At 43.5% G+C, this 12,593-nt stretch overlaps 1 protein-coding gene across 2 annotated transcripts in view; it reads left to right on the top strand.

The window, feature by feature from the left end:
• The window catches only part of PIBF1 (progesterone immunomodulatory binding factor 1), a 202,887-nt gene that overhangs the window by 8,196 nt on the left and 182,098 nt on the right, over positions 1–12,593 (top strand). For both annotated transcript variants that reach the window (XM_058670663.1, XM_058670664.1), the window contains exons 3-5: positions 2,270–2,370; positions 8,865–9,063; positions 11,216–11,335. In XM_058670663.1, the coding sequence (XP_058526646.1) occupies positions 2,270–2,370; positions 8,865–9,063; positions 11,216–11,335 (420 nt within the window). The remainder of the gene's footprint in view (positions 1–2,269; positions 2,371–8,864; positions 9,064–11,215; positions 11,336–12,593) is intronic.

Below are 12,593 nucleotides of genomic sequence, written 5' to 3'. Positions count from 1 at the left end.
GGCTTTGATTTACATAGTACGAGAAGTCATTGTCAGGCAATCTGAGTTACAGATCAGGATTTTTGTGTTGAAATGGCAGAGAAGTAACACATGAATGGCAGATAACGCAGAAGCAGGAGACACTTCTTAGTCTATTTTCTGGTAGAGCTTACTAAGCTAATGCCTTACATAGCTTTATCAACTGGAACCATTTATTTGGAAGTGGAAGGATAGGAGAAAACTCATCTGGAAGATAAAATATAACTTTTTTTTAAGTATGTTAGATTTGGGATTCCTTTGAGATTCCTAAATTAAATTGTCTACTAGAGTTCAGTGGTAGAATCCATGTCTATTTATCTGTGAAATACTAAGTATTAAGTTTTGGTTATTAAATTTACATGAAAGACTAATAAGAATCTCCTGGATTGGAAGGGAAGATCAAGGCCCGGCGGTGTGGCCTAGCGACTAAAGTCCTCACCTTGAACGTGCTGGAATCCCGTATGGTCGCCGGTTCTAGTCCCGGCAGCTCACTTCCCATCCAGCTTCCTGCTTGTGGCCTAGGAAAGCAGTCGAGGACGGCCCAATGCTTTGGGACCCTGCACACACGGGGGAGACCTGGAGGAAGCTCCTGGCTCCGGATCGGCTAAGATCGGCTAAACACCGGCCGTTGCGCTCACTTGGGGAGTGAGTCATCAGACGGAGAATCTTCCTCTCTATCTCTCCTCTTCTCTGTATATCTGACTTTGTAAGAATAATGAATAAATTTTTTTTTAAAAAAAGGCAGATCAAAAGAATTTTTCTCAACTAGAAGAAGAATCAAGTGTGTAAGAGGTTTAAAGCAAAACAGGATGTGTTTGCAACTAGAACTGAGTTTGCTCTGAAGCCAGTGCAATGTGAGCCAGTGCATTCTGGAGAGATGGCATCACGCTTGGAGTGGCGAGACTGGTAGTGATTCAGAACTGCTGAACTATCGAAACCGCTCGAGCAGGACCCTCGGAGCATGCCCCACAGCGGGGACCTGGGGTCTGTCAGGTGGCTGTTCTCCATCCCAGGGGACAGAGACATTTGGGAGGCTAGGTGTGGCTTCTCTTACCTCCTGCCCTTTCCCCAGATACAGGAAAGAAAAAAAGGAGGATGGGGGAATAATGGTCTCACCCACCTTCCTGTAGCCTTCGACTCTTATCACCCTAATCAATCATGTAAAAATCATCACAAATAAGAATTATTGTGAAAAAAAAAGTGATGATATGGGGGCAGATCAAGAACTAATGCATTGTGCCACAAAATTCAGACTTTATTCTCAAGGCGTTGAAAATTCTCTGATGGGGTTAAAGCTGAGAAGCTAAGCTTTTGATAGCATGTTCTAAAGGTAAGATAAAGATGGATACAGAGATTCGCAAAACAGTAGGCAGGGAGACCAGGGAGGACAGTCTCCTGCGAGACTGGGCAGGAGATGGTAGAGGTGTGACTGAAGTCAGTGGATACTCAAGAGCGTGGTCCTGCTTTGATAGCTGCTTAGGAAATGAACTTCACGAAGTGGTCAGCGTCCAATTGCAAAAAGCAGCACGGGAGAACTGAGCATACCAAACTTGATTCAGGCTTTTGTTTTGTTCTACTCTGAGTGGCAGAAGATGCGAAGAATACAAAAATATGTGTGCTTGCTTTTTCATTTCGAGTGTTTGTGGCATTACATGTGTGATAGTTGAAGTTGTAAGTAGTTAGATTCATGGATCTGAAATACAATCAAGGGTCTGGTCTGGAGATAATTAAATGAGCAAGCCACCAGCATGTGATGCCAGTTGCCTATAGGTTCTCAATTATGGGATAAGGACAAAAAATATATGTAAAAATCATTTGTGAGGCAGTAATTTCAAATCAAAGTAGAAACACTCTGTGTACTTAGAGAACACTATTACAAAAGAGAAAAAACTGTCTTTAGAAAAATGTTTTAAGCAACCGTCTTAAAAATATTACTTTGAAAGAGCTGCAGAGGAGGAGAAACGGAGAGCTTTTGTCCACTGTCTCACTCTCCGAATGGCTGCAGCAGCCAAGCCAGGCCGGCCAAAATCAGACCCTGGAAACGCGTCTGCGTCTTGCTTGAGCAGTGGCAGGAGCCCAGGTTCTTGGGCCAGCTGCGACTGCTTCCAGTGCCCCTGGGCAGGCCCGTGTTGCTAGTGGTGGGTTAACCTGCCCAACAACACTAACCACTGCCACATTTATTTTTAAAATCAGATTTTTCCTTATGATACCTTGGAAAATTAAGTACATAATTTGTCCCTTTCTCTTTAAGATTGAAGAATTGGAGGAAAAACTTAATGATGCCCTTCACCAGAAGCAGCTGCTAACACTGAGGTTAGACAACCAACTGACTTTTCAACAGAAGGATGCCAGGTAAGAAAAGCTTAAAAAAGCAACACTGTTTATTCAGCAGTTAAAAGTAGTTTCATTTCTCGTTTGTGCATGTGATTGTAAATTAAAATAGACAAGTGTTAAGTATAAAAAATAATTTTCACAATCACACTACATAAAATAGATTACTTGTTAACAGTACACAGAGTATAATTAGTGTGTAGAGAAAGCAAACTTTGATGAGTAGAAATAAACCAGAAAGTGACAAAGGAAGCTCTTTAAGCTCACCACCACTTGAATTGCTGTCTGGATTAACCTTTCTTCATTTACTGTAGACACATGCTCTGTTCATTTACTGTGGACACATGCTCTGTTCATTTACTGTAGACACAAGCTCTGGCTCATGGTGCGCTCGTCTTTCTTTTACCTTCAAGTACTCTCTGTGTTATGACTGTTTTGCCCAGCTCATCTGGAGTCCATTGTTTACCTTCAAATACGCCTATGTCATTTGTCCTTATTATATCTCTGTGGTGTAATTAAAACTTAGTAAACAATTGTGAATAGAAAACAATGTGTTGTTTTATAAAAACTGTCAATGGATCGTTCAAGAAAGATTAAAAAAAAATGGATCAGGCTCAATAGCTAAGTTCTTACCTTGCGGATGCTAGGATACCATGTAGGTGCCAGTTTGCCCCTGGAAGGGTAGTGGAAAATGGCCCAGGGTCTTGGGGTCCTGCACCCTCGCAGCAGCCCCAGAGGAGGCTCTTGGCTGCTCGCTTCACATCATTACCCTTGCAGCTGTTGTGGTCATTTGGGGAGTGGGCCAGAGGATGGAGGATATTTCTGTCTCCTGTCTGTAAGTCTGATCTGCCTTTAAAAAAAAAAAGGATTCAAGAAAAATGATTGACTAAAAAAATTATCAAACTAAATGTAACAAGATTTGAAGATTGGGGGACCCAGAGTGGTGACCTAGTGGCTAAAGTCCTTGCCTTGAACACACCAAGATCCCATGTGGGCGCTGGTTCTAATCCTAGCAGCCCTGCTTCCCATCCGGCTCCCTGCTTGTGGCCTGGGAAAGCAGTCGAGGACGGCCCAAGGCCTTGGGACCCAGCACCCACGTGGGAGACCCGGAGGAAGCTTTGGATTGGCGCAGCTCCGGCTGTGACGGTCACTTGGGGAGTGAATCATTGGACAGAAGATCTTCCTTTCTGTCTCTCCTGCTCTATGTATATCTGACTTTGCAATAAAAATAAAATAAATCTTTTTAAAAAAATTTGAAGATTGTGGACAAAAAAATCATATCTACTATTTACATATTCTCAGATTTCTTCCAATTTGTCTCAAGTTCCCTGCCGTATTAGAAAATTTATGCTTGGCAATTATGAGCAATAATTGTATTAGTATTTCATCACTATGACATTTTTTTAAGGTATTATTTATTTGAAACCCAGAGTTACAGAGAAAGAAAAAGAGAAATCTTCTATCTGTTGGTTCACTCCCTAGATGGCTGCAACATTGAAGCTGGGCCAAATCCAGGAGCCAGAAACTTCTTGTGTGTCTTCTCCATAGATACCAAATCCTCAGACACTGGGGCCATCTCCTCCTGCTCTTCCCAGGGCCTTAGCAGGAGCTGGATTAGAATGGTGCAGCTACAACACTAACTGGATCCGATGTGGGATGCCAGCATTGCATGTAGTGTCTTTACCTGCCAGTCCATGATGCTAGCCCCTCCTGTGACATAATAATTAACACGGGTACTTAAGGGAAGGAGATTTATTTCAGTTCATGAATCACGGTGCAAGACCGAGTGAGCCACATAGACCACCTAGTGAGACCAGAGCGTGGCAGCAGTGGAGTATGTGCAAAGTAGGAATCGCTTGGCAGGCCAGGAAGCAGAGAATAGCAACCCATCCTGAGAGAGGGGCTTATAACTAACCCTCTCTAGAGAACCTTCTTTCTAAAATATACCCCCAGTGATCTAAGACCCTCCCACTAGAACCATTTGTAAGTTCTCTAACTGGATCAAGCCTCTACTTGCTTAGTACCATCTGTTCTTGACTTTGGGGCTTAACCATCTGCATGAGTTTGAGAGCCACATAATATCCAAACCATAGCGATCATTTACACTGAAAAAGAAGGCTTACTTCTCTGTAAGTTAAAAACCCAGACTATAAAAAAATGTGTCGAGAATGTTTATTTCTTGGCCCAGTGTGATGGCTCAGTGGCTAAATCCTCACCTTGCAAGCGTCAGGATCCCATGTGAGTGCCATTTCATGTCCTGGCTGCTCCACTTCCCATCCAGCTCCCTGTTTGTGGCCTGAGAAAGCAGTAGAGGACAGCACAAAGCCTTGGGCCCTGCACCTGTGTGGGAGACCCGGAAGAGGCTCCTCGCTCCTGGATTTGGATCGGCTCAGTTATATCCGTTGTGGCCATTTGGGAGTGAACCTTTGGATGGAAGATCTTTCTCTGATTTTGCTTCTCTCCATAAATCTGGTCTGTCTTTCCAATATAAATAAATCCTTTTTAAAAAAGAATGTTTATTTCTGTGTTTTAGCAGTAATTGTGTAACGTGGGTATCTTTTTCTCTGGTAAGGCATCATGGATTGATTCAGCTGCCACCTGTAATGTCAGAATCCCACGTGAGCCTAGTTCAAGTCCCGTCTGCTCCACCTTCGATCCAACTCCCTGCCAATATACCTGGAACACAGTTGGGGATGGCGCAGGTACTTAGCCCCCTGCCACCCTTGTGAGGGAACCCAGTAGAGATCCAGGCTCTTGGCATTGGTCTGTCTCAAGCCTATTGCAGCCCTGACAGTTGCAGCCATTTGTGTGTGAACTGATGGATGCATGATTCCTGTTTCTCAGTTTCTCCCTCTCACTCTTCTCTGTAACTCTGCCTTTCTCATAAATGAATAAAATGTTTTAAAAAATGATATATTTTTTAATTGAGGCCTGGCATGATAGTCTAGTAGCTACATCTTCGTGTTACATGCACCAGGATCCCGTATGGGCATCAATTTATGTCCCAGCTGCTTTACTTCCCATCCAGCTCCCTGCTTAGGGCCTGGGAAACAAGTAAAGGATGGTCCAAAGGCTTGGGACCCTGTGAGACCTGGAGGAAGTTTCTGGCTACTGGCTTCAGATCAGCTTAACTCTGGCTGTTGCAGCCACTTGGGAGTGAATCAGCGGATGGAAGATCTTTGTCTCCTCTCTGTATATCTGCCCTTCCATAAAAATAAAATAAATCCAAAAAATATTAGTTGGCCACCTATTAGCCACTGAATCAGTGGATCTCAAACTTTAGCATCTATCAGAAACACATGAAGGGCTTATTTAACATGATTACTGGGTCCCACTTTCAGAAGTTCTGATTTTGAGTGTGTTCTGAAATTAACATCTCTGTAGATGTTGTTAGTCTAGGACAATAGCATAAGAACCTCTGTTTAGGTGTGCTGCACTAGATACTATCAGATTGATGGAGCTGCAATGTTTTCACTGGATGATGCTGGTAAAAAGTGTTGGATTCTGAGTATATATTTTGTTAGTTTTTTATTGTTATTGTTTCCATAGCACAGTTGTTAAGTATAGGGATTCCACATTTTCCCTTCCTTTACTCTTTCTTTATTGAGAGTAGACTTGATAGTGTATGTTGATGGATTAGATATGAGATTTAACAAGGATTGCACTAATGCTTTGGCCTGAATAATTAGAAGGTGGAGCCTGACTAGGTAAGGTAGAAGAAGCCAGAGTAGAAAGAGCTTCTGAGTCAAGACCAGCGTTTCCGGCCTGGTACAGTGGCATGACTTCTGTTCCTCTGCAGTCAGCACCCGTGTCCCACGTGGGCACCGGTGTGAGCACCAGCTGCTCCCCTTCCGGTCCTGCTCCCTGCTGATGGCCTGGGAAAGCAGTGGAGGACCCAGAAGAAGCTCCGGCTTCCTGGCTTTGGATCCACTCGGCTGTGGTCATTGTGACTGTCTGGAGAGTGAAATAGATGGAAGATCTCTGTCTGTAAAATTTTCCTTTCAAAGAAAGATAAGTAAGTCTTAAAAAAAACGGATTGCTTTTGAGGTGAATTGTCTTATTAGAAATCTGTTTTGACCCATGAAAAGTTGCATCTGGAAGTACAAATCTGGGGATCATTAGGATGTGGACAATATTTAGGTCATAAGACTGGGTGAATTTCCTAAAGAAATGAATATAGACAGAGAAGAACAACAAATACTCCAACATTGACACAAAGGAGACTGCAAAGTTGTCATGGCAAAATAATAAAGCGAGGAGTTTGATATCCTGGAAGGCAGGTGAATCAAAGAAAGGAAAGATCAGCTCTGAGAAGTGCTATTGTTCTGTCATCAGTGAAGAAATTGAGAACTGATCATTGGGGCGCTGGCATAGTCTCTCCATTAAGAGTCTCATGCTCTACCGACTGAGCTAGCCGGGCACCTATAGTCTCTCAATTAATTCTACCTGCAGTGCCAGTATCCCATAGGGGACTGGTTCATGTCCCAGCTGCTCTAATTCCCATCCAGCTCCCTGCTCTTGGCCTGGGAAAGCAATGGAGGGTGGCCCAAAGCCTTGGGACCCTGCACCCCTACTTGGGACACCCCAAAGTAGCTCCTGGCTCCTGGCTTTGTGTGGCTCAGCTCCAGCCATTACAGCCATTTTGGCAATGAATCAGCAGAAGAAAGATTCTCTCTCTCTCTCTCCTTCTACAGTCTGTAACTCTGCCTTTCAAATAAAAATATTGATCCTTAGCATTCTAGATAGTATTTGTAACCTTTGGATTCCCATAAAGAGTGGAAACTTGGTGGGCATGAGTGTAGGAGCAAATTGGATACCTCTTGTGAGCTGTGCTTCTCTGGGAGGAAGCAAATGAAGGGTCAAGAGCTGTACTTTAGTTTATAGTAGTAATAGCACGCTTATCTGTTAATGGGCCATGTGATACCCCAGGGAGATTAGCCCTTCCTGCTCAACATCTTTGGGTAGGCAACTAACAATAACAGGATCAGCAATAAACATGCTTTTGAGAGTGATGACTATATGGAGATTGCTATTTCAAAGCCTCATTGGTCAGATGAATACTGTGTAAGGCAGCTTTTCGTTGTAACTAAAATATCTCTGTGCCAGCACTGTGACATAGCACGGTAAGCCCCCACCTGTGGCATCAGCAGCACAAATGGGTGCTAGTTCAATTCCCAGCTGCTCCAGTTCTCGTCCTGCTCCCTGCTGGTGCACCTGAGAGAAGCAGCAGAGGCTGTCCCAGGTGCTTGGGTTCCAGTACCCCCACGGGAGACTCTGAGGACACCAGGTGCCTAGCTTCATCCTGGCCCTGCCGCAGCCATTACAGCCATTTGAGGAGTGGGGCAGAGGATGGAGTTTCTCTCTGTGTGTCTCTCCCCTGGCTCTAGCTTTCAAACACATGCATACCTGAGAGGTGCTACTTCGACAAGAAGGGTTACTTGGTTTATAGTTTAGAGGCTCATGGGCCACAATCTGGTGACTTAGTTAGCTTTACTAGTGACAGCAGGAAGTGGTGACAGCTGTGTGGAGAAATCCCAGGAGAAAGGTGGGAAGTGGAGAAGGGCACAGGAACACACCTGTGCTTGAAAGCGAGCCCCTTCACTGTCCTGAGGGCAGGTGTGTGGTGAAGATTCCCATGAGGCCCATCTCCCTGATACCAAATTAGGTAAAGTCTCCAACCAGTAATCCACTAGCATTCTTCCATTAACCATTATTAACATAAGGCTTTGCTATAAACAACTGCATGAGTTTCTATAGGCAAATCCTGCTGAAGCCATAACAGATAATTGTGGTAATTCAGTATTGCCAATTCAAAGAAATATTCCTCTTTTTTTTTTTAAAAAAAAAAAAAAAGATTTATTTATTTTTATTGGAAAGTCAGATGTGCAGAGAGGAGGAGAGAGAGAGGAAGATCTTCCATCCGATGATTCACTGCCCAAGCAGCCGCAACGGCTAGAGCTGCGCCGATCCAAAACCAGGAGCCTGGAGCTTCTTCCGGGTCTCCCACGCGGGTTCAAGGTCCCAAAGCTTTGGGCCATCCTTGACTGCTTTCTCAGGCCACAGCAGGGAGCTGGATGGGAAGTGGAGCAAGGCTGCCGGGATAAGAACCGGCGCCCGTATGGGATCCCGGGTGTGCAGGGCGAGGACCTTAACCACTACACTATTGCGCCAGGCCCCAAAGAGATATTTCTTGAAGTACATTAATCAGAGAGAAATAAAAATTATAAGGTAGGGTCTGGAACTAGATGCATAAAACTTAAACCTTATGTAGAAGAAATGTATAGTTTCATAATTTGCTTTTCTAAAATTATTCGTGAAGATAAATATTATGTTTTGTGCCTATACATTTGATCATTTGTATAAAGTTGTTATTTGGTATTTAATTGGTTAATTAAATAAACATTTAAGTTGAGCCAAAAAATACTTTTGGACTTCTCATTTCCTAATGTTATTAACTATCAACAGGATCCGTGAGAAAAGATTTTTAATGGTTGTCATGAATTCTCTCCTAATAGAAAATACCAAGAGCTAATGAAACAAGAAATGGAGACCATTTTAGTGAGACAGAAACAGCTGGAAGAGACCAATATTCAGTTACGAGAGAAAGCTGGAGATATTCGTCGGAACTTGCGTGATATCGAGTTAACAGATGAGCAATATATGAAACTAAAATCTTTTCCTGAAGATCAGCTTTCTATTCCAGAATATGTATCTGTAAGTGTCTTGTATTACTAACAACATAAAAGGGAAAGCCATGTGTATTTTGGACTAAAAATTGCCGTGTATGTAGTGACCAGTCCTTTTTAAATACCAACTGAAAAAACTGTAGCTGCAATCTAAAGATGATGGCAGTATGCAGAAATCCAGCTTTTAAACGGCCTTGACCTTTCATCTCCAAAATCTAGCTATAAATAGGACTCCGAACTTCATGGATGATTATATCATGAACTAGTGATTAGTAACACTCTCAAACTGAAAGCTTTTGCAGATAAAAAGCATTAGTTGTTTGCTGGGATGTGTTGGAGATAGTGAAGGAGAGTGAAGCTGGTGTGATTATTAAAGGGACGCAATGATGGAGAGCTTTGTGGGAAGGCACTGGCTCGGCTTCACCTTGTACATGTGGAAGAGGCACAGTATGATGTGTCAGAGTCTGGATTGCAATGGTGGTTATGTAAACGTACACTTGGGATTTATCTTGGCAGAGTTCTCAAATATTTGGTGTAGGCATCCTTATACACTCTAAAAGTTATTCAGGACTCTAAAGTGCTCTGTCAATATCAACTATATTAGAAATTAAAGCAAATTTCTAAACAACAGAATGCATAAAAGCACATTTCATTATGATGAGGACCAATGATGTCATCACATATCATGTAGCCATTAGTCATTAGAGAATGAATAGGGGCAAAAATGATATATTTTTTAAAGATTTATTCCCCCAAGCTGTAGGCAGTGGCTTAGTTTGCATTGACCTAGGCAAATGTTACACTGCTAGGAGAAACACAGCTAATAATTGGTGGGCATACTAGAACTGGTTAATGCCAAATTTGTGTTAACTACACCAGTGTACCAACATAGTCATCTGTTTAATTTTTTTGAAGATATGTGGGGGGCTTATGCCAGAATACCAACAGATAAGGTCTAGAGGCCTACACCTGAGTGTTCATGGGCCCTGGGTAGACAGGCAGGGTCCCAGACTGCACAGCACACTGCCAGAGAACCTTGCCAGGCATGGAGGGGTTGTGGATTGCTCAGGGAAGCAGGTTTGGAAGGAGGACGTGACAAGTGAGGAGTGACTTCTGGGGGACTTCCACCGACCCAGCTGCTGCACTTGTGGGTAAGCAGGGGGACTGAGACAGGATGGTTTAGAGGAGGAAAACCGGAGAACCTTTTGGAACCAAACCAATACACCCTGCCACATGGGAGACCCGCGCTGAGCTTGTTGGTATCAGCCACTGCTTACCAGCATACACGAAAGCCATGGCAGGGAAGAGGGAGCCAGCCTGGTAGGGCTTGACCTTAGTATCTGTTAGTGAGTGTTGGGGCCGAGGGTGGATCTTATTCTGGGCCCTAACACTAACCAGTTCATGAGAAAACAATCTGGGAGCAGATTCTGTGGAGAATCGCTGCAGGCTTACCTCTGTGGAACTGTCACCAGCTGGTTGGTTCAAGGGCTTGGCTGGTGTTGGGCTGAGCTAGGTATGACCATGGAACTCAACAACACTCATGGGTACTGGGGTTGGGAATAGACCAGGCTGGTCTAGGCTGTAGCACCCGCAGATACATCTAAGAATTGGGTATGGGATGGGCCAGGCCATCGCATCCATCAGCACCACAGCGGCCAACACTGGCAGGCAGACGGCCAGGTAAGGACCTAGCACCCATTGGCACTTATGAGATCTGGGTCTGGGAGTGAGCCTGGTGGGGGAATTTGGGCAACTCCCCTGGAGGGCCATTGCTTCTGCTGGTGAGCACATGAGTCAGGGCTGTGTGTTGGTCAGGCCAGGCAGGGCTGCTTCATTTGTCAGCAGATGTGTGGGTTGGCTCTGTAGGGGGAGGACTTCGCAGGACCAGGCGAAACAGTGGCACACTTGATGTGTTTAGGAAACTTACAGACACTGTGGAATGAGCAGTAGGAAGTGAGAGGGGTGCTGGACTGTCAAGGGTTGCTCTCCGAGTTACTGATCATCTGGCCTTTGAGGTAACCTAACAGCATTAATAGAGCATTAATAAATTACTAATGGTTAGGGTTAATTAATGACTGTTTTGTTTTAGTTTTCTAGGTACTTCCTTGTATTGTGATAAGTAAATACTGCAAACTGGCAAATTTTAATTATAACTTTGATTTCCTGACTTGTTTTTTGAGGTTCGGTTCTATGAACTAGTGACTCCACTAAGAAACGAAATACTTGAACTACAGATGAAGAAGAATGAGCTGTCAGAAGAACTCAGCACAAGCCAGGGCCGACTGAAACAGCTCACAGAGGTGTGTGGTTCTGATCACTGCTGAGAAGGGCTCTCCACTGTTTTTCTCTGGGGAGTTCAGGATTTGTGAGGAGAAATAGAAAAAAGAGCAGTAGATGATTTCTTCTGTGTAGCATTCAGTGCGTACGTAGCGTTCCCATGGATTTGTCAACCTTGAAACCATGGGTAGTACGGTAGGGTCTTAGGAACTCACTGAAGGTTGGACTCATAGTGCTTGCTGTTTCCAACTTAATGAAAGGTTGGAAAATTGTAACTGAGGGGTACTGACTGCTTCCATTTTTCATAAATAGTAAGAAAGATTAAATTGAAAGTTGTCATCTTAAAAATTGGCAGGTCTAGAATCCAGAGTTATAAACCATTGTTGAGCATTTTTTATACCTTGTTTTTCATAATTCATTGCTTTTATTTAGTTCATAATAGCGACCTCTAAAAATTGCTTTGAAACTACTGAAATGACCCATTTGTGTGTCAGAGTTTGTTTAGTAATTGAAGCCTCTACTTGTAGTGTTAGTCTCTCAAGAAATTTAGGTAAGAAATGTAGGGCAGGATCTGCTGAGTCTCTTTGTCAGGTGCCATGAATAAAAAGGAAAATCCCTTTGGCTTTTAGCTAGGGGTGACTGATAGGTTTCTGATTTATTTTGAACAGCCCCCATTGTTCCCAATATATAAGTAGTAGCAACACTCCCTTTTTTTATTTCTTTTATTTTTGACAATCTTTACATAGTTAATTAGGGTAAAAATGTTCAAGGGCTATAGGAAAGTGGGTAAGACTATTATTTCCAAATTGTTTCCTTCAAGGGTATTAAGGGAGAAGGCCCACCCAATTTCCCACCCTCCCCAGGTCCCGGATGTAGGGCATGCTCCGAGGTCCTTGCTCAAGTGGTTTCGATAGTTCACCAGTTCATAACTGATGAATCGCTGCCAGTCTTGCCACTCCAAGCACAATGAGGTCTTTGAAGAATCCACTGATTGACATAGTCCATCATAGAGTCTCCGTTTGCCCAGTATTTCACTGCCAACATATAGCTGAGATGGTTGATTGACCTGTTCTATCTTCTGTCTTGTCTTGGTTAGGGTTCTGAGTCGAGCATTTCGATTGGGGAGATCTCCAAAGAAACTTTGAGGTGTTCTCAGACCAGATTCTTGTATGTTCTAGCAAGTACAGGGCCCGGCACAATTTTCAGAGGTGTCCCAACCTACATGATAAATTATATGGTCATCATACTTGTAACTCATTTACAGAAAAGTAGGTTGTAACA

The sequence above is a fragment of the Ochotona princeps genome, chromosome 12 (genome assembly GCF_030435755.1).
Source record: "Ochotona princeps isolate mOchPri1 chromosome 12, mOchPri1.hap1, whole genome shotgun sequence".
Lineage (NCBI taxonomy): Eukaryota > Metazoa > Chordata > Mammalia > Lagomorpha > Ochotonidae > Ochotona > Ochotona princeps.
This window is presented reverse-complemented; position numbering and strand designations above follow the sequence as displayed.